This window comes from Hypanus sabinus, chromosome 16 (assembly GCF_030144855.1).
Source record: "Hypanus sabinus isolate sHypSab1 chromosome 16, sHypSab1.hap1, whole genome shotgun sequence".
In the NCBI taxonomy this organism is placed as follows: Eukaryota; Metazoa; Chordata; class Chondrichthyes; order Myliobatiformes; family Dasyatidae; genus Hypanus; species Hypanus sabinus.
The window spans coordinates 26823657-26844886 of record NC_082721.1 but is presented as its reverse complement, the minus strand read 5'-3'; the positions used below and the strand labels follow the sequence as shown (position 1 = coordinate 26844886).

Genomic DNA, 21230 nt, shown 5'->3' with positions numbered 1-21230 from the left:
TTTGGGATGGAAGAGCAGGTGCACAGCTCTCTGAAGGATGGGGGTTACCTGTAGGAGGAAGATCCACTGAGGAACTGCATACTTAGTTTCAGATTATTGGGCTGGAATAGGGAAATGAGAATGCCTGCTCTGAGACTCCATCGGCAGTGTAATGAGTAAACAAGGACTTCCTGAGAAATATCTGTGTCTCCGCAGCAGTTTCCCACTGTGCACCAGGATCCCATCTGAGAATGTGTATTGATTTTCTCCCTGCCCAGTGTCCAATCCTTTGATAACGCTACCCATCCTTAAATTTGGAAAGAATTGACTTTTCTTGCATCACTCTTCTGCATTTCACCCGCCGCTGAGTGAACCAAGATGCAGAATGATCCCTTTTGGAATGGTTTTCTCCCCCAAGAGTGAGCTCGGCTGTACGTGGTAGGCAGGTCTCGTACTTCCACTTCTTGGGCTTGCACGCGATCCACACTTGGTCAGTGTGAGAGGATGTGGTGGGGTAACTGCCCTCTAGTCGCCCAGGAGCACACGTAAACCTTCCTTCCCCCGACCTCCTTAATTCACTGGATTATAGGATTTTCTGCTTCTCTAAGGCTCTTATTGTTGATGTCCTTTCTGGGTAAATGTAAGCAGTCAGTGAGCAAGGCCTGTGTGTGTGTGCTGGAGGTGACGGAATCAGACTGAACTTAGATATGCGCTATGGAGAGAGACTGTCAACAATCCCGTAGAAAAACGTGAATACGAAAAACAGATGGAAGGCTGAGGTCCGAAACTAGGGTAGGTGGTAGATTTGAGTTCTTGACAGGCTGGTGGAACTGTACTGCTAGAAACAGAAGTTGATTTCTGTAGAACTTTGCAATGCACAAAGTGCATTGAAACTAAACTACATTTTAAAGGTTCTCTCTCCTGCAGCATAGGTAATATTGTGCACAATGCTCCCCATAATCAGAATGATATCGACAGACAATCTGTTCTTGATGTGCCAAGTTATAAAAATAAGCAAAGAAACTTCAGCAAGAACTCATCTGCCTTTCGTCCCCCCCCCCCTTCCCAAATCGGGCAGTGGGGTTTTCTAAATCCACCTGAGAGAAGAGTCGAGGATTAGATTTAATATCTCATTCAAACGATAATATCTCCAGTTCGCTCAGAGAGTCAGCTTGGATTAACTCTATGCCGGAGCAATCTTTATCAAAGTACTGCAATGCACCAAAACAAGGAGATAGCTATCATAGAGATAATGGAGGTTGATCAGATTATTTCTGGGGGTGGAAAAGTTTAAACAATCTAGGCCTATAATCTCAAATTTGGAAGAATCGGAATCAGGTTTATTATCACTGACGTGTGGTAAAATATGTAGTTTTGTGGCAGCAGTATAGTGCAATACATAAAAACTACAGCAAGAATATATATCAAAAATGTAGCAGGAAAAAAGCGAAATAGCGAGGTAGTTTTCATGGCCCATTGAAGAATCTGATGGTGGAGAGGAAGAAACTGCTCCTAAAACATTGAGTGTGGGTCTTTAGGTTCCTGTACCTCCTCCTTAATGGGTATTGATCTTGTTGAAACTTGCAGATTTTTATGCAGTTCCAAGACGAAGGGTCCACACAAAGGATCTCGACCAGAAAGGTCCATTTCCCTCCATACATGCTGCTAGTCCCGTTAACTTCCTCCAGCACTTTGTGTGTTGCTACTCATTGAGCTTCGCAGGATAGGTGCAGTGATGCAGATTTCTCCTTGCTGGAGTGTCTAGAGTTGGTTTCAAAGTGGTCAGCCATTCAAGAATGGAGATGAGAAGGAATTTCTTCTCCCAAATGATAGTAAGTCTATGAAATTCTCTACCCAGGAGGGTTGTGGAGGCTCAGATGCAGAGTGTATTTAAGGCATATATTTTCTGATGCCAGTGAGGCTGGTACAGGGAAGTAAAAATGACTTTCTATCTGCTGTGGTCTTACTGAATGGTGAGCAGGCACAAGCAACAGGTCTGCTTGTTTCTTCTTTCCACTCACCATAGGTTTGCGGTCACATCAGGCAGACACTGAGAATTGGAGAATTTTGAGGAAGTCATAAAAAAAGCAAAAGTTAAAAAGATTCTGCTTCCCTTAACCAGTTTGCAAAATAAAAAGAAAACATTTTCAATCAGACTAAAAGTGACCATTTTTTCCCTGAAGAAACAATGTACACAGAGTGACTCTCGCCATAAGTATCGACAACTATATTCATGTTGTTCGGGCTCTGGATGGACGTTGCATTGGGCTGACTAGGATTTGTCGGGTTTTGTGGTTCATATTAATGTGCCTTTGCTTTGCCTGATACAGGGGGAGAAAAACAATGGTTTTGACGTCCTTTACCACAACATGAAACATGGACAGGTCTCGGTCAAGGAGCTGGCTGACTTTGTAAGGGAAAGGTGAGTTTGTCCTAGTCACCCAGCCACTTTGGTAAGTGAAGTTTATGGGCCCCAGAGGGAGTTCTTTCTTATGGACCTTGGGGCTTAGGAGGATGTACATGGAGATTTAGGATTGTTCCTTTAGTAGTTGCAGGCAGTAATATCACAGGCACAGCAAGTGAGGAAGCCAAATGGTCTGTTGGTTTTCAGGGGTTTAGAGTGTAACAATAAAAAGAATTCCTGCTTCACTGTCCCAGGCTTTGATGAAATCCCGCATGGTGCACTGCAAGCAGTCTTGGTCTGTGCACCTGAGGAAGGATGCATGTGCTTTGGAGGTGCAGTGTAGATTCACTGACTCCTGGGATCAGGGAGAAAAGAGGTTGAGCTGAATTGGCACACAACACTGGAATTTAGAAAAATAACGAGTAATTTTGTTAAGGCATGCATGATTAGGAAAGAGATTAATGGGTCAATTGTTGAGAGGCTGTGTCCTCAGGCAAAAGTCTAGAAATAGGAACACTACCTTTTTGGCAAGGGGGGACATTTGGCATTTGGGATGGAGATGAAGAGACTTTCTTCAATTAGAGTATTGTGAATCCCTGGAGTTTTCTCTGAGAGCATTGTATGCTGAGTTATTAAGAATTCAAGGCTTAGACAACTGTTTTCTTTATTCTGCGTGCTGAAGCAACTTGGTGGGCAGAGGACGAGGTCTGCAGGGATTGACGAGCAAGTGGGGGTGACCCTCAGGGTCAGTCATGCCACTGAAAGGTGGTACAGGCTCAAGATGTCAAATGGTCTCATCCTGTGCGCTTAATGTGCCTGTTCCTTGAGCTGCTCGTTGTGCGAAGCACGGGCTGATCGGGCAGTCAGTCATTGTAGCTTGGGACTTCGAGTTTGTTGTAAAGTGCCTATATCCCTGTTTGGGATTTTTCATCTGGAGTTTCAAATGTAAGGTGTACAACAAGTTAAACTTCCTGCTTTTTTGAATTAAATAAGTTATTGGTATTTACCAGTGGCTCTTGTCCTGCAGAGCACTGATTGAGGAATCCTACTCCAAGTCCATGGCCAAATTGTCTAAGATGGTGAGCACTAACAGCATGCTGGGGTAAGTTCTGCTTCTTCTTCCACTGCACAGGAGCAGGCAAGGTTCTGACCAGACTTTTTGGTGTGCAGCCAATTGCACCAATTTCCTGTATGTTCAGGCTCTCTCTTTTGGGTTCTAATCATGGCGCCTCATCACAAGTTCTCCTATTTGAGATGCCTGTGGGCTGACCGGGAACCAGGAGCTGGAAGAGTTTAGTGTCGTTAGTCTGCCCCCAACATCCCATGACTCCAGTGTGTTGAGGGCTGGGTCAGGATGTGGCCAGATCTGGTCACCATGTGGTCCCATGTCAGGATCAGTGTGTGGTCAGTGCATGCTGAATCCCAGGTGGGAAGGTGTCACTATGGCCTTGTGGTGCTTCCCAGCCAAAGAACATGGACTGTGACTGCGCCCATCCAGGTGCAGTTGAGATAGTAATTCTGCAGATTTTTCCAGGACTTTTGCTCCGATGTGGGAGGTGTTTCGGATTTCAGTCGACAAGTTAGCGCTGTGCCACCTGGAGCTGGCGAGGAAACTCCACGATTTGATTAAAGAGATGAATCGATTCAACGAGGAGCAGGTCAAAGTGCACAGGAAGGTAGGCCAGAGCATTGGCTTTCTTCCCATCACTGTCATCCCCAATTTCTCTCTTTCACCCCACTCTCTGGACCCTTCCACACTCACCTGCCGTCGCCGATGGGCTGAACTCTGCCCTTGTTCCTCAATCACACTTTGTTACTTGTGCACAAGAACAGCCCAGCCCCTATCACCGCACTGCTCTCAGGTCTGAACAAAGACATGCTATTTTAATACAGAAATTGATTTGTTGTGTGTAAATATTGATCCAATAGAACCTTCAAGCACTTCTAAATTCTGTCATTTGCATATTTAAGTACCAATCACAATACACATTCCAGGAGTTAATAGCCAATTAAATCCACATGCTAAAGGCCAATAATACTTGAGAACTGATAAAATAACAGATCAAGAGTAGGAGTTGCCTGTGAATCCTTCATTTGCATCTTTATCTTGGTATGCTCAGTGACCTCGGTTCCCATGCTTGAGGAGAAAGGCTGTACAAGAGTTTTGAAGGCTTTTAAGGACCATGTTTGGCCTGAGTGTTTGCACTTTGTCTGCACACTGTCTCTGTCAGCTGATCATGTTGACCAGTTCCCCAACTGAGCCTTAACACAGAGGAAGCGTCCGCGCTCTGTTCGGTTTAACTCTTGCTTTGCTCCACACACCATCCCAAACAAACTCTCCTGAATTCTCTCATTTATACTTCACATTCCCTTACCACACAAAAGGCCATTTGGCCATTTAGTCTGTACTGGCTCACAAAAAACATTTCCCCCTTTACTTACTCCCTTGTGAACTATTCCCTCTGGCATGTCCATCAAATCGGGTACCACCACTCACCCGGAGTGATTGTACAATGACTGATTTAATCAACCGGATGCTCTTCCTTGCGCTGTGGGAGAAAGGTGCAGCATCAGGGGTGAACAAGCAAAATCCCACAGAGACGGCGCCGGCTGTCGGGATCAAAGCTGGTGCATTGGTGCAGTGAGGAAGCAGAGCTATCACTTGTGCCCTTGAATCGTCCTTTCCATTTGCTTTCGGGTTGGGTGTGAGGATTTGATTTTTGTGACCAGCTCTTTATTTTACGAGCATCCCAATCATCAATATTAGACACTGGCATTTTGAGTGTTATGAAAAGATTAGATATATTGTGAGCCATGTCCCTCTTTTCTCCCAGACAAAGGAGGAGGTGTCGGGCACACTGGAAGCAGTCCAGAACGTTCAGTCCAGTGTCCAGCTCCTACAGAAATGCAAGGACAATTATCACAGCAAGTGGCTGGAATGGGACCGGCTGAAAAAGGACAAAGCGTCTCAGAAGGAAATTGATAAGGTGACCGATGCTGAGGCCCAGAATTTCTCAGTTTTGCTTTTAATGGGAAAGGAGGGTAGGCAGGAGCAGGGTGCTGAATGGGTTAATTACCAATTAACATTATGGATCTGTGTCTGGGTTAGAATTGTTTGTATGGCTTATGTCACATGGCAATATTGGCTTGACAGATTGACTGATTGTGAGGACGTCACTGAGTTAATCCTGGGTCTGAGGAGATGCCTTGAGCTGTACAGTATTGAGAGTTTTATAAACCATGTTCTGTATATAAACAGTGGCAACATGGCTCATTTTTAAGTCAACATCAGCCAATCAGTCAATATATCCACTTAAAGATCTAAAGATAAGGGCGAGAGGACATCTGCACTGAACAATCAGCTGATTCCTTTGGCACCAAGGGCATGGCTTCTCCGAGTCTGCCCTTATCGCAGCCTCCCCGCCCCCCCGTCCCGATCCAGTCTCTCCATGTCGTGGTAAGAATGTGGATTGTAAGAAATCGGATCATTCTGCTCTGCCATGCAAAATAGTTGATGAGCTGCGCTAACCCCATATCCGTTAATCTGTATAATATTCGCAAAATCTATCGATCTGTTTCAAATTAGATGAGTAACCGAGCCTTCCAGGGTAGAAGTTTCCAAAGATTCACCCCCCCCCCCCCCCCGCCAAGTGGAGACACAGTGCAAACAGGCCCTGCCGGCCCAACGAGTCACGCTGCCCAGCAGCCTATCAAACTAACCCTGGCCTAATCACTGGACAATTTACAGTGAACAGTTAGCCTATTAACCAGTACGCCTTCAGACTCTGGGAGATGATCAGAGCACCCAGAAGAAACCCACACACACACAGGAAGGAACATACAAGCTTCCTTACAGAGGATGCCAGACTTGAACTCCGAACTCTGCTCCCAGCTTTAATAGCGTTGTGTTAACCATGATGCTACCGTGGTGCCCAATCTGAGAACCCTGATGTTTGTCTCCTCGGCTGGGGGTGGGGGTGTTGGGGAAGGATCGTCCTTCCCTTGTCTGTTCCTCTGAGCCGTCTGTTTTGTTCGTTTCAATGACGTCGCTTCACATTCTTCTAAGCTAGTAAGATTAGAGGCCTACTTGATCTCTGACACACAGGGTAGACCTTTCATCCCTGGATTAAGCTTAGTGGCCCTCCATTGTGTTCCCTCCTCAGTACACATATCCTCTTGCCCTTTTTTAAGGAATACGAACTGTGCACGATACACCAGGTGTAGACCTCTGGAATTGAACTCTGAAGTTTGAACACCCCAAGCTGTAAGAGTGTCATGCTAACCGATGCTATTACAGTCATCTTTTGCTAAATTCCAAAATGCTCCCACTTCTTCTGTTAAACTGTATAAGACTTTTTCTTAAAATTAAGACTACCTTTAACTTCTTTTGAGACCTGGGTCCACATATTCAGTATTCCACTAGTCACAGCCTGACAACCTGAGGCTACATTGCTGCTTTTCTCCCCTAATTGTTAAACCTGCTTGTAGTCCACATTAATATAGTATATTACTCAAAATTTATTCTACTTTCACCTTGTTCATCAGCCTCAGAAAAATAAAATACACCATACTTGCTGATTTCCCGCTTACCCACTCTGCTCAATACATTCATTAAGAACTCCAATAGTTAAACAAAGACTTTTTCCCTTTCCTAAACCCATAGTGACTTTGTCCCACCTATAAATTTTCTAAATGTCTTGATCTCAAATCCTTTATAGATTCCAGAATTTTCACAATTGCTGATCAAAGGTCCCATTTTCTCCCTTTCCTCTTTCTTTCAGTAAAGCCAACTTTGCTACTTCCTAAATCAATGGTAATTTAGAGGGTCATAACCAGAGATCCGCTGTCTCTGAAGCCGCTTCTTTCAGAGCTCTGAGATGTAGATCATTGCAGAGTTAATAGGCACTTTAACTCTTTTTTTGACAACTATTTTTATTTCTTCTTTGTTCCTTTATTCTTGGTTGTTTTTATATTTCTTCAGTAAAGATGGACATGAAGTATTATTTAATTCCTTTGCCATTTCCTGATTCCTTATGATAAATGCGCCTGTTCCATCTTTTAAGAATCCACATTTGCTCACGCTAGCCTTTCCATAGATTATATTCTTTTTTTCCACTCTCACTAATTTACTTTAACATTCCCGTGATAAATGCACCTGTCCATCTTTTAAGCAGTCACACTTGCTCACACTAGCCTTTGCTTTTTATATACAGTATCCATAGATTGTATTTTTTTCCTGTTCTCATTAATTTACTTTAACATTCCCTTTCCTTTGTCAAATTTTTCAGTCATCTTTCGCTAAATTCTAAAATGTTCCCAAAATCCAGGCTTCTTCTGTCAAGTGTATGAAGCTTTTTCTTAAATTTAAAACCATCTTTAATTTCTTTTGTGACCCTGGGTTGTTTTACCTACTACCTGAATGCTTTAAGGGTGTGCACAGTACTTATGACAGAACTTGACTCCTTCCCACAGGCAGAACTCAAATCCAAGAAAGCTGCAACGTCCTACAAGGCCAGCATTGAGAAATATCACTGTGCAAGATCTGATTATCAGCAGAAGATGGCGGAGGCTGCCCAGGTTTGAGCTTACATGCTACTGGAACTGCCTGATAGATTTGCCTTTGAGCCTGTGAGGGAGGAAACGGGTGTGCAGACTAGATTTCGGGTGGAGAGAAAATGGAACAGTAACTTGCATTTCCACTGTGCCTTTGGTCTCAGGATGTCCCGAATACCCAAAGATTGATGAGCAACTTCAGAAACACAGGCAAATTCCCATTGTCCCTGGGGCACTGCTAATGCTGGAAAGTCAGATTTTTCAGAACACTTGATGTTTTACATTGCCAGACACACTTCCACTTTTTATTTATTAACATGTTACAGAGTAACAAAATGTGTTTTCCAGTGAACCCACGGGTTTAAATCAAGCGGGAACTATCAGGCATTCCAGACCCCAACCCAAGCCGTAAACTTGCCTGTGTTCCTGAAACCCGGTGTTCTGGACCCCGATCTCACCCCCAGAGTTCTGTGGACAAGCAGCCCTGGCCACATACCCGATTTATTCCCTTGACCCTGGCTCATATCCAGGAATGTCAACACTTATCAGATGCCGGATGTTTGGAGTTTTACTATAAGTTCACTCTTGTAAATAGGAAATGGAATGGCCAGATGGTGCACTGAGCCTCTCACAAACAGTGATAAGATAATGACCAGATAATCTGCTTTTATGATGTTGGCCAGGCACAGGAGGTCTCCCTTGCTTCTCTTTGGAGTAGCGGCCAAGAGAGCGTTGACGATTGGTTAGGGAAGCAATAAAACCTCCGACTAATTCCTCATTCTCTTCATCTGCTGTCCCCCCCTCAGTGCAGCATTGCGAGTATCAGTCTTGGCTTCTTCCATCTTCAAGAACGGGATTTGATCCCAGAATGTCTGACTCTGAGAAGAGAGTGCTTCTCACTGAACCTCATTTGGCACTAGAGCAGAATTTGGAGGTGTTTCTGTAAACTGTGGAGTCTCCATCATCTGTTTTCCTTCTTGATGAAAGAGTTTGTGCATCTCAGACTATCACACATAGCATCCTTGAATTAATGAGAGTCTGTAACACAATTCCTGCGTCGGTGCCTAGCTGAGTTCAGAGAACATTCACTAAATAATAGGTCTGTGAGTGAGGAGGAAGATCTGTTTGTACTAGCAATGCACAGTACAAGGACTTGCACTGTTCTCGGGTCCTGCCCCCAGCAATGGATTCACATTATGTAACCAAACGAGACTGGATTGAAAATGAAAAATATCCGGAAGAGCAGTGCCATGGCATTTCTCAGAGGAATTTAGCTGCTCACACAGAGGCCCGTAATATTGTATGTGCAAAATTTAGAAACTGCTCGGGGAGGATGTGAAGTGAAATAGGTGCAGATTTCAGGGGGAGTGTTTGGTGAATGTGCACCTTGCTGGTCACCATGCAAAGATTTGGATATCAAAGGGTTAATGGAACATAGAACAATACAGCACAGTACAGGCCATTCAGCCCACAATGTTGTGCCGACCTTTAAACCCTGCCTCCCATATAACCCTCCATCTTAATTGAACATAGAACATAGTTAATGAGGGGCAGACTCTCACTAGGGTTGGGTCTGACACTTGGGAAACTTGTCAACTATTTTATCCCTGATGTTTCAAACTGCTAATTTGGCAGAAGTTCCAGCGAATTGAGGAGAATCACCTGAGACACATGAAGGTGCTGATCAAATCCTACTCCAACTCCATTGAAGACACACATGTGCAACTCGGTCAGGTGAGCAGAGAGTTCTTTCATTCACTCTGACCTTTGAAAGTGTGAAAAATGATAAAGGAACTGAAAAAGTTAAGTCATGAGGAGATGTTACCTAGACCAATTTAGTAATTCCCTGAATGCAAATAATTTAAGGGTGATAGAGTTATAAAGTCAAAGAAAAGTACAGAATAGAAACAGGCCCTTCAGCCCATCTAATCCATGCTGAATCATTTAAACCACCTGCTCCTATTGACCTGCACCGAAACCATAGCCCTCCAAACCCCTCCCATCCATGTATGTATCCAAACTTCTCTTAAATGTTAAAATCAAACTTGCATGCAGCACTTATGCTGGCAGCTTGTTCCACACTCTCACAACCTTGTGAGTGAAGAAGTTTCCCCTCATGTTCCCCTTAAACATTTTACCTTTCACCCTCAACCCATGACCTCTGGTTATAGTCCCACCGAACCTCAGAGCAAAAAGCTTGCTTGCATTTCCCTATCTCTACCCCTCTCCATTTTATTTAATTGGATCAAATAAAAAAAAATCAATAGGATGGACAAAGGGACAATTTCCATCACTATATTTATTTGTAGAGGTTGTGGTTAATCCTGTCACCACCACTATCTATTGCACATCCATTCAGTAGGAGAAGCCTGGATCCTTAATTAGCTAGACCATGCAGAGGTGATGTTGGGAAGCACTTTTTCACACAAAGGATGATGGAAATGTTAAAACTCATCCCAAAGTTGATGCTAAAACTGGAGCTCAAATGAAAAGTTTTAAATATTTATCCTGCTGTCAATTTGTTAGGGACTTGTTTGAAGATGAGGTGTAGATCGTCCCTGATCTAATTGGATGATGGAATAAGCCTTGAGAGTTGAATGGTTTCCAGTTCCTCATTTTCAATTACACGGCCAATAGCTGCTATGCTCCTGATGCACTCAAGTTTATATTATGTATAATTTAAATGCATGTTGGTGAATAAAATACAACATAGGAAGAGGAAAGTTGATTGTAATATTTAATGAAGAGAATTGGGAGGAATCTTTGCCGTTTGGAGGAATAGCCCTTAAGCCAGATAAAAGCTAAAAGCAAGCGGCCTTCACACCCAATTTGATGCAGAGATGGAGATCAATCAAAATATTTGTGAGGAAGCTTGAGTAGGATGGTTGAGAGAAGAGCCTCAACTATTGAGAATCTTGTGTTGATCCATTGACAGGGCTTGCTCTACTTGACCTGGGTTTTTCAAATAGGTTTTGTGAGTTGGTTTTACTGGGCTTGCTGCCCTGGTGTCCTTCTCTGCCTTCAGTGTGTCACTGATTGTATCTGTGGAGAGTTAACATGAATCCCATCATAGGTTGAGCTTGGTTTGTTGTTCTAGGTGTCTAGGATTCCAGTTTCATGTTGGGTTCCAAGTGTCCAGAGGGTGACCAAGGTAAAGCTCTGACGGTTGACTATCCTGCTGTATCACATTGTAAGAATATGCTTTTGGCCAGGGTTCCCCATCATTTGACATCCTGCTCCAAGCATTGAAGAGGAAAGTGTTAAATTTGGGTATGGAGCCAACCAACAACAGGAGGGCATTCAGAGTCTGTTACACGGTTAGGGTTTTATTTTTCTCTCATTTTCAGGGTGTGAGCTTCGCTGGCAAGTCCAGTGATAATTGCCCACCCATATTTCCCCTTGTGCAAGTGTTAAATGTCGTTTCCGGTACATAAGCAGAATGCAATAGTTGCTACTCTGGATCCGATGCAGCGCACAAGAAAAGGTTGCTGTCTTATCAAACTGCTGCAGTCCTCATGGCTATTGAGTTGATAATTCAAGGACATGGACCTGAAAGAGTGCCAGTGTTTCCAAACAGAGATGGTGCTTGAGTTAGAGGTGGGTGTGGAACTGTTGACGTCCCTGCCCGCTGCATTGTCCTTCTGGTGGAAGAGGTCACAGCTCTGGAGCCACTGGAGAAACTTTGGAAAGCTGCTGAGGTGAATGCTGTTCACTCTACCGCCTCTACTTCCTTGTTCAGGTCCATGAAGAGTTCAAACAGAATGCAGAGAATATCGGAGTGCAGGACCTGATCCAGAAATATTCCCTGACCAAAGGCACTGGCAAGGAGAAGCCAGGTAATGAGTGCTTGGTCCTCTGCCTGGGGTGGTGAGTGTTTTGTGGGGGGCGGGGGGACTACCCAAAGGAAGCTGACGATGTTGTATTGATTGTGGTGGACAGGAGATGGCTAGTGGGCTGTTTCCTCTGGGCAGGAGGTAGAGGGATTGTTGTGAAGGGTAGAAATGCTACTTTTTAGTGTGGTTCTGTTGCAGCGAGAGTTGCTCTTCAGTCTAAGATCTACCTCTGCTCCCTGTTCCAGGGCCCGTTGAGTTTGAGGAGTGTAACCCAGAAGTGGTGCTGGAAGGTGAGTTGCCTCTCATTGTGTTGCTATTCCTTGGTGCACAAAACCACCAGCACATTAGCACCAGGAAGTAAGCAACCTATTGGTCTGCAGTAGGTAATGTGAGGTCAGCTCAAAGAGATTGCCACGAGCGATCTCCCTTCCACGATCCGTACCCATCCTGAAAGCACCCACTCTCCCTGCTCTGAGAATAACATTTCAAGGCACAATTATAGTTGAGGTTCACCCACCCCCACGCTTTACCCTTCTGTGTTTTTTTTCTCCCCCTCTCATGTTTCTGGTGGCCCTCTTTCTCACAGACATGCACTCCACGAGGTAACACCCATGCAGTGGCTGGTGTAGGAATTCTGCTTACCCCTTCCTCCTGCTCCCTATTCCCAGGTTTGAAAGGTTGTTTGTTAAAAACTGTCCCACCACCCAACTGGAATCAGCTGGACGGGGCATCCTAAAGACTGTCCCGGTCTGGGGACCAAATTTACTGGTGAGATCACTTGACCGAAGCGTGAGTTAGCTGCGGTGGTTAGTACCCTGTCTTCCAGAGCATGTAGTGAAGGGGTTTGTTCACTTCAGTTACTGGTTACAGAGAATATTGCCTTTTCTTTTCCTCTCTCGACACAGCGTCAAAGAAAACCAAAAGGAAATCATTTGTGATCCCAGGCCTCAGCAAGAGGGAGAAGGACACGGACTCCACGTGAGTGGTTCTTTGGTCCCATTCTAGCCGCCTCCCAAAAACACTCCAGCGTGTGGCAAGGTGATGCAGCCAGTTCCAACCCTTTCCACGTCCACCTGAGATTCTCTTTGTCTTGTACCTGCCCCCACATTCCATCCGCTCCCACGTTTTACCCCGAGCTCAATGCATTTCCCCTGCCTTGTGCTCAGTTTCCTCCCGAGCCCAAACAAAAACGTCTTCAAAGCATCAGCACCCGCAGCTTCTCGGGAAGAAGAGCCCCAGCTCTTTGAAATGCTTTGAGTGCCGTGCTTTTAACTTTGAGGTCATTTCCCCCCCCTCTTCCTACCTCCACCCCCTCATCCCCAGCACCTCTCCTCGTTCCAGACTTGCCCAATGGAGAGTCCCTCTTTAAAGCCAATGGCGATCCATCGGGTCCAGATCAGAGGCTGTGTGTTAGCCAAGGCTGCAATTAGGCAAGGGGGAGATGAGCGGCTGAGATGTGGAAACAGTTGGGGTGGGCTGAGTGGTTGCAGTTGGGGAGACTGGAGAGGAGGGGAAGATTTGTGCAACAATTGTATAATGATTTGGGTGGCAATGATTTTTCCTGACACCATTATGGCCAAGAGTAATTGTTTTAAATAGTCTGTACTAGTTAATATGCACTCGAGTTATAGTTGGCTATGTTGAGAAGGGGTTTTAAGCTGTTTTATCTACTGTTAGCTAGGGTCAGCGTTGATCCCCCTTTCACCTGTTAAAGGTTTAGTCTCCAGGCTGAGTTAATATCCCTCCCGAAGGTCCAGCATTGGTGTTTAATTTCCACCACCAAAAGAGCATTTACTCTGTCAACTGGTACAAACTTTTAGTCCAAAATAAAGACAACTAAGAGGAGGGGAATAAAAACATGCTTTTCTCTCTGATGATTCTATAAATACATTTCAAACCCCACATTGGCTGCATCTATAAAATGCATCAGTTACTCACCAAAGCTGCTCTGACAGCACCTCCCAAACCCGTACCCTCCAGGACCGACACAAGGAGTGTAACAGGTACTTAGGTACTTGATGGTGGGGGTGGGTACCACCACCTGCAGCTTCCCTCCAAGTTATGTACCATCTTGATTTGGAATTTTGCCCTTCATTGTCAATAAGTCTAAATCCCAGAATCCTCTCTGCAAAATCACTGTGGGAACCCAAAGCTCAAAGTAAAATTTATTATCAGGGTACATACATGTCACTCCATACAACATCTTTTTCCTGTGGGCATACTCAGCAAACCTATAGAACAGTAACTATAGAACAACAAACTGCAAATGCAAATATTAATAAATGGCAATAAATAACAAGAGCATGGAAAAACTGAAAGAGATTCCTTAAAGTGAGACCATCAGTTGTGGGAACACCAGACATAGAATGAGAGTAGTTATCGCACTTTATACCTGGCGGTGCGAGTCCTGAGGCTCCTGTACCCTCTACCTGATGGCAGAAGCAAGGAAAGAGCATGGACCGGGTGGTGAGGATCTTTGAGGATGGATAATGCTTTTCTACAGCAATATTTCATGTAGATGTGCTCAACGGTTGGGAGGGCTTTACCCGTAACGTACTGCGCCGAATCCACAACCTTTTGTAGGATTTTCCACTCAAAGGCATTGGTGTTCCCGTACCAGGCCGTAATGCAGCCAGTCAGCACACTTTCCACCGCACGTCTATAGACGCTTGCCAGGGTTTTTGGTGACTTGTTGACCCTCCATGGATTCCTGGGGAAGTAGAGGCACTGTGGTGCTTCCTTTACAATTACATTTCACCAGAAGGTCTGCAGTTGTTCAAGGTTGTCTCTCACCATTTTCATCAAGGGCATTTACAATGGGTAATAAATGCTGGCCTGCCTGATGCTCCCTAGAAAGCGAATAAATAAAATTATATCTGACCAGACCTGCATTTCCTTTGTCAATAGTCTCATCGTGTACAATTGTGCTGCTTTTGGTAGCTGGGCTGACATTTGTCAATGCCTGAGTAAAATAAGTATATTCACAATCAACACACATGTATGAAGGGTCTTGGCCTAAAATGTCAACTGTCAATTAATTTCCGTAGATGCTGCCAGACCTGCTGAGTTCCTCCAGTATTTAGTGGTGTTTTGCTCTGGATTTCTATCATCTGCAGATTCTCCTGTGTTTATATTAAAAGTCATTCTTTCAGCATTTTAAAGTCAGTCTCCAATTTGGCCTTCTACCCAGAATGCCTCTGGGCTCTTAATGGCTGTAACTTTTTACCCAGCATGCAACAAATACTTTTTACGGAATGCTTGTGCAATGGGAGGGGGAATAGTGGGTTTGACTGTGATCTGCCTGTGTTGATTTCCATCAGTAACCCTGGTCTTTCCTCCTGTTGCAGGGGCTCTCCCGACGCTGACTCTATTGTGAGTAGACACTCTCTGTTAACCCACTCTCTGCTGGTGATTTTTGCTCAGTTTCTTATGCAATTTTGGTTGTAAAATAAAAACTGCATTGCAATTGGCTCATTATATTAACCTTTGGGCTAGCAATGTCCATCCTGGCTTAACACTCACTGAGTGTTGGATTGAGTGTATCAGCTGCACGCACTGTGCCCCATGCTTCATCTGTTGTGGTTTCTCGTGCCCCACAAACGACCAGGGGACGCAGAAGATTCATCAAGAAGTATTAAACTTTACTTTGCAAATCAAAGCTGAGACAGTCATTGAGCTAGTCACCAAATGCCCACCAATCCTTGTAGATAGTATTTTTTTATAGCAATCTCCTGGTTTAGTTGCATTAGCATATCCAATAGGTCTACAGTTGCGTATCACAAGTACATCCACCACTATTGTTTCTACCCATTGACTTAATCCTGTTCTAATCTACATCTTTTAGCTACTTCTCATTAACACACGATTATAATCTACATCTCTTAGCTAGCCTCTCATTAACACCCCATTTTCTTCTACATTCTTAAGATTCCATTCTCCTACTAAATTGGATACGTGCATAGCAAATAGCAAACTCAAAGCTGACTACATAGTTTTTGTTACACAGCAAACAATGCAACTTTTATACTCCAATATATCCCCCCTTTAAACAGAGAAAGGAGACAAAGAGTCCGTGCACAAAAGCCCCAATAAACTCAAGCACTTATTCCCAAATCTCAGGTTAAACTATAACTTTCTGCACCAAGACCACAAAGTATTCTCTTCCTGTTACACCTTGGGCCGCTGAGCCAAAAACCTGTCCCTTTGTACCTGAGACGGGGAAAAAAACTCAGAAGCCCTTACAATCTACTCCCACACTGTTGTTTTGCTCTTGTTCATCCTGCAGGTGTTGTAGGCTGATACATTTTCAGTGTTTCTTTCTCCACTAAGCTTGCTTCAGTAATTGCCACCAGCATCGGAAATTGTTTGGTTGCAGCACGCACTACAAGAGACTTGAGACAAGGAAGAAAACAGCACAGCACAAGCACACAGCTCAATAATACAATAGTGATAGTTATTGCCATTTTAGTCAGCCATGCTCCCCATCCTCCGAGTCTACTTTCTAACCAGTCAAATAACTGATGTCCGAACCCTGCATTCTGTGCGCATACCTCGCACTGTGACAAGACAAAGTCCACTGAAGCCTGTAAATAAGGTGACCAAAAACCATCCTTTATTTTCTTTATCACTTCCCCCCTTGCACAATGGTCAATCCCATGCGCTTCTGAAGTCAGAATCGTCAGTAGAGGGGTGGGCGCTACCAACAAACCGTCTTCCATGCTCCACAAGCCTTCCGGGTTCTGCTTGGCCCCCCTTCAATAGACAATAGGTGCAGAAGTAGACCATTCGGCCCCTCGAGTCTGCACCGCCATTCTGAGATCATGGCTGATCATTCACTATCAATACCCAGTCCCTGCCTTGTTCCCAAATCCCTTGATTCCCCTATCCATCAGATATTGTCAGAAACACACTGAGTCTCAGCAATTTGCAGAACGATAAACTTTATTTTTCGAGTCTGCAGAGTCGGACCCAACCAGCTCCTGCTAGATTGAGTGCCGAATTACACTTTGCACAGTTTTTTATACCCTACTTGTTTACGACTTTGTGAGTTGCACCCATGTGAGGTGCAGACATTCTTCCTTAATCTCATTACAAAATTACAAATGTGATTACCCTTTGGCCCACTTATCAGCCTCAGCGCATTAACACCGTTATTGTTCAACCGTTAAGCATGTCTTCCCGTTACCCGTATCGCTTCTTTAATCAGCAAGCTATTGTTTCATCCTGATTTTGCAAATTGGTTTATACGTTGCCCTGCAAGTTGCTTTGCACGTTCTTTCTGTGTCAGCACATTCTAAATGGACTCCTTAAGTACCGTCTTTAATTTAATCATTTCTCTCAATCCACCCTTTTTCTTTTTAGAATGTGCTATCAGTTGGGCTTTTGCCACGGGTTTACATAGGCTTCTTCCTCTAGCTCTATTTCCCTTTGTAGGAGTACCTGAACAGGATCAGCTGGGGCCCCTGGTTGCATGACTTGTCTTGCTACCCGAGCTACTAGCTCCCGCAAGCAGGGGATCAGACATGGTAGCAGAAGGAGGACCATCAATCCCCCTCCTATAACCCCTAAAGAGGTTCGCCACCAGCCTCCTTTCAACCATCCGTCCAGCCAGTCCCAATACCCCAGCGGCTTCCAGGTCTGTACCGGCACGTGGGCCAGTTTCCTTATTTTATCTGATATTTTTTGAACCACCTTTCCGTTGTCATCTATCTTTAAGCAGCAGTTGGTTAGATTAAACTTTCCACATACTCCTCCTTTTTGTTGTAGTCATAACATTTCTCGTTTACATGCGAGTGTGATACAAAGGACCCTGGAAAAACCGTCATGCCCACCCTTACCGTCGTCCTGCACTTATCACATCCCCCTTCAGCGCTTCTCAACAATAGCAGTATATACATTACAGTCCCAAAGTTCATTCTGTCCGTCTTTTGACCTTTAGCACCATCGGGTCTTCTCCCTGGACGCAAGTCCATTCTGCACCTTCTTCGGGCTTTACGGGTCCCTTGATTCTCGCGGCGTGGGTCCACCCTTTTTCTTTTGTCCTTACTGCGGCTTCGGTGGTCAGTAGCACCTGGAATGGGCCTTCCCACTGCGGCTGTAACTTCTCTGGCTTCCAGGTCTTAATCAGGACCCAGTCACCGGGCTGAGTTCGGTGGAGTGCGAAGTCCAGAGGTGGGGTTTGTGCGAGTAACCCCTTCCTGCGCAATTCTGCAAAAGAACGAGACAGTGCCTGTAAATAGTCCCTTACAAAGACATCTCCCCCTTGCAGGGAAGGATAGCCCTCCACCTTGTTCCAATATGGAAGGCCAAACAACATTTCATAAGGGGATACTCCTATATCTTTTCGAGGAGCCGTGCGGATTCTTAGTAGGGCCAGGGGTAGACACTTGGTCCAGGGTAGCTTGGTTTCCATCATTAGTTTTGTCAATTGCGTCTTCAAAGTACTGTTCATCCTCTCAACTCTTCCTGAGCTCTGAGGGTGCCAGGGGGTGTGCAGCTTCCACTGGATTCCTAAGGCGTCACAGATTAGCTGGTGTGTTTTTGAGGCAAAGTGTGTTCCCCTATCTGAATCAATAGACCCCATTATTCCATATCTCGGGACTATATTTTCTAATAGGATCCGTGCCACTGTAGGGGCGTCCGCTTTAGTGGTTGGGAATGCTTCCACCCACCGAGTGAAGTGATCCACAATTACTAACAGGTACTTCCATCTCTGAACTTGTGGTAGTTCCGTAAAGTCTATTTGGATCCGATGGAACGGTCGGACGGCTAGCGTTTGTCCCTCCTTATGGGTGGCACGCATCATTTTCTTGTTTACCTTTTGGCAGGTGTAACAGCCCCACACCTCCTGTTGAGCTAGTGTGAATATCCCTTTACAAACATAGTCCCTTAGGATAGTGTCGCACATAGCTTGCATTCCCCAATGGCTTTGTTGGTGTAGTTGTTGCAGTATATGACGAGTTACTTCCTTATTCAGTACTTGCCGTCCGTCGGGGTCTTCCACTCGCCTTCTGATGTTTGTCAGGCTCCCAGCTGGCTCATAGCGTCTATTTCTACTTGGGTGAAGACTGGTAGTTTGTTAAGCCCTTCCCTTATTGGTATCAGGGTTAGAAGTCGGACCGTTTTTTCCATTGCTGCCCGTTTGGCTTCTTCATCTGCGAGCCGGTTTCCTATTGCTTCTGGGGCTGTTCCTCGTTGATGTCCTGGAACGTGAACCACTGCAATTTCTTGAGGTAATGTTAGGGCTTCCAGAGTCATGCTTATCATTTGTTCGTGAGCTAATTCCCTTCCCCTGGCTGTTATCAACCCCCGTTCTTTCCAAATCTTTCCGAAGGTGTGTACCACTCCATAGGCATACTTAGAATCGGTGTATATAGTGCCTATTTTGTTTCTTAACAGTTGCAGTCCCCTCTGCAAGGCATATAGTTCACAAGACTGGGCTGACCAATTACCCAGGAGCCGGCCGGACTCCACCGTCTCCCTAGTCCTCCCGTTTATAATAGCATATCCACTGTGTCGTACCCCATTGATGCATCTGGAGGAGCCGTCGATATATAGTTCCTCGCCTTCAATTAGGGGAACTTCTTGTAGATCTTCCCTACTTTTTGTCTGAAGGTCTGTTAGCTCCACGCAGTTATGCTCGGTTTCCTCCCCTGTTGATTCCCCGTATAAGAACTGTGCCGGGTTACAACTATTGTTCTTTTCAAAGCTTAAATCATCCCCGACCATCAGAATGGTTTCGTATTTCAGTATGCAAGAGTCCGTCAACCACCGCTGAGCTTTTTGGGCTAAGAGGGTGCTAACGGAGTGCGGGGTATACACCGTCATTCTTCCCCCAAAGGTTAATTTCCGTGCTGCTTCTACTAGTACGGCTGCTGCCGCTACAGCTTGTATGCACGTCGGCCATCCCCGGGATACCGGGTCTAACATTTTTGATAAAAAGGCCACAGGTTGCCGCTTTCCTCCTTTTTCTTGGGTTAGTACTCCTAACGCAGTTCCTTCATTGTTTGTTGCATACAGCTGAAAGGGCTTTTCCAGTGCTGGCAGTGTTAATACCGGGGCCCGAATTAGTTGCCCTTTTATTTTCCTGAACTTCTGTTCTTCTTCTTCGGTCCAGCTGATTATTCCCCGGTCTTCCTTTGCCAATTTGTCGTACATAAACTTCACCAGGGGGGTATAATTCTCTATCCAAATCCGGCAATAGCCCACTAAGCCCAGAAATTGTCTTATTTCCTTCTTTGTCCTGGGAAGCGGTATTTTAGTTATTCCCGCTATTCTTTCTGGGGTTATTTGGCGGTGCCCTTTACTGACTCTGTGTCCGAGATATGCTATTTCCTTCTCGACAAATTGCAGTTTCTTCTTGGACACCCGCAATCCTTTTTCTCCTAGGTAATTCAAGAGTCTTATAGTATCGTCTCGCACTACCTCCTCTGCTGGTCCCGATAGTAGTAGGTCATCGACATACTGTAATAGTTGGTTCTTTTCGGTACAATGGAATCCAGCCAATACTTGCTCCAGTACCTGTTCGAATAGGTTTGGGGACTCCGTGAACCCTTGGGGCAAGACGGTCCACCGGAGTTGCTTCTTCCGCCCAGTGAAGGGATTTTCCCATTCAAATGCGAACATATCTCGGCTACCTTCCTCCAACGGGCAACTCCAAAAGGCATCTTTTAGATCTATTACACTGAACCATTCATGTTCAGGAGGTATTTTGCTCATTAATGTATAGGGGTTAGGCACTACCGGGTATCGTGTTTGGACTACCGCATTTAAGCCTCTCAGATCTTGAACCATTCGATACGTGCCGTCGGGCTTTCGGACCGGTAGGATGGGGGTATTAAAGGGTGACATACATTCTTCCAGGAGTCCATCTGATACTAATGTCTCAATTACAGGTTGTAATCCCCTCCTCCCTTCCATGGCAATGGGATATTGCCGTCTTCTCTCTTCTGCTTGTTTGTCCCACTGTGGGTCGTTTACTGGAAATTTCTGGTCCCCCGGTAACTCATTCGGCTGTTCCCTTCCCCAAATTGATATTGCAGCTTGTCGTATCATTTGCCTCTCTTGTGCAGAAAATAGCGTTCCCATAATCGCATGCATTTCTTCCCAAGTGTAAACATTAGGTCCTAAGAATTGATCCAACTGTTCTGCCAGTCCCATTGGATCTTCTAATAAAGTTTTCATATCTTTCTTAAATCCTCGTACTTCGGTACTTGTCAGAGGGACGTTTACAAATCCTGTTCCTCCCCGTTCTCCTCCCATTGGAACCTCTCGAAGGGGACACAGCTGTACCTCTTCCTTTTTTAATTCGTCTTTCTTTTTCTTATCTGCTCCTGTCACATTCCTTGTTTCGATCCTTGCTTTTGCTTTTTCCCTAACATCCCTCTCTTCCCTCTCCGGGTCTATTTCTTCTGTTTTTTCACTTTCTTCACGTCCTCCCTCTGCTCCCGCAAGGGGCGCAG

General features: G+C 45.0%; 1 protein-coding gene across 1 annotated transcript in view; it reads left to right on the top strand.

The window, feature by feature from the left end:
* LOC132406135 (F-BAR domain only protein 2-like) overlaps positions 1-21230 on the top strand; it is a 92119-nt gene that overhangs the window by 38727 nt on the left and 32162 nt on the right. Inside the window, exons 2-11 of the mRNA XM_059991381.1 lie at positions 2310-2401; positions 3411-3485; positions 3918-4059; positions 5218-5370; positions 7856-7960; positions 9572-9670; positions 11676-11772; positions 12015-12059; positions 12675-12747; positions 15117-15141. Coding sequence (XP_059847364.1) covers positions 2310-2401; positions 3411-3485; positions 3918-4059; positions 5218-5370; positions 7856-7960; positions 9572-9670; positions 11676-11772; positions 12015-12059; positions 12675-12747; positions 15117-15141 — 906 coding nt within the window. The remainder of the gene's footprint in view (positions 1-2309; positions 2402-3410; positions 3486-3917; positions 4060-5217; positions 5371-7855; positions 7961-9571; positions 9671-11675; positions 11773-12014; positions 12060-12674; positions 12748-15116; positions 15142-21230) is intronic.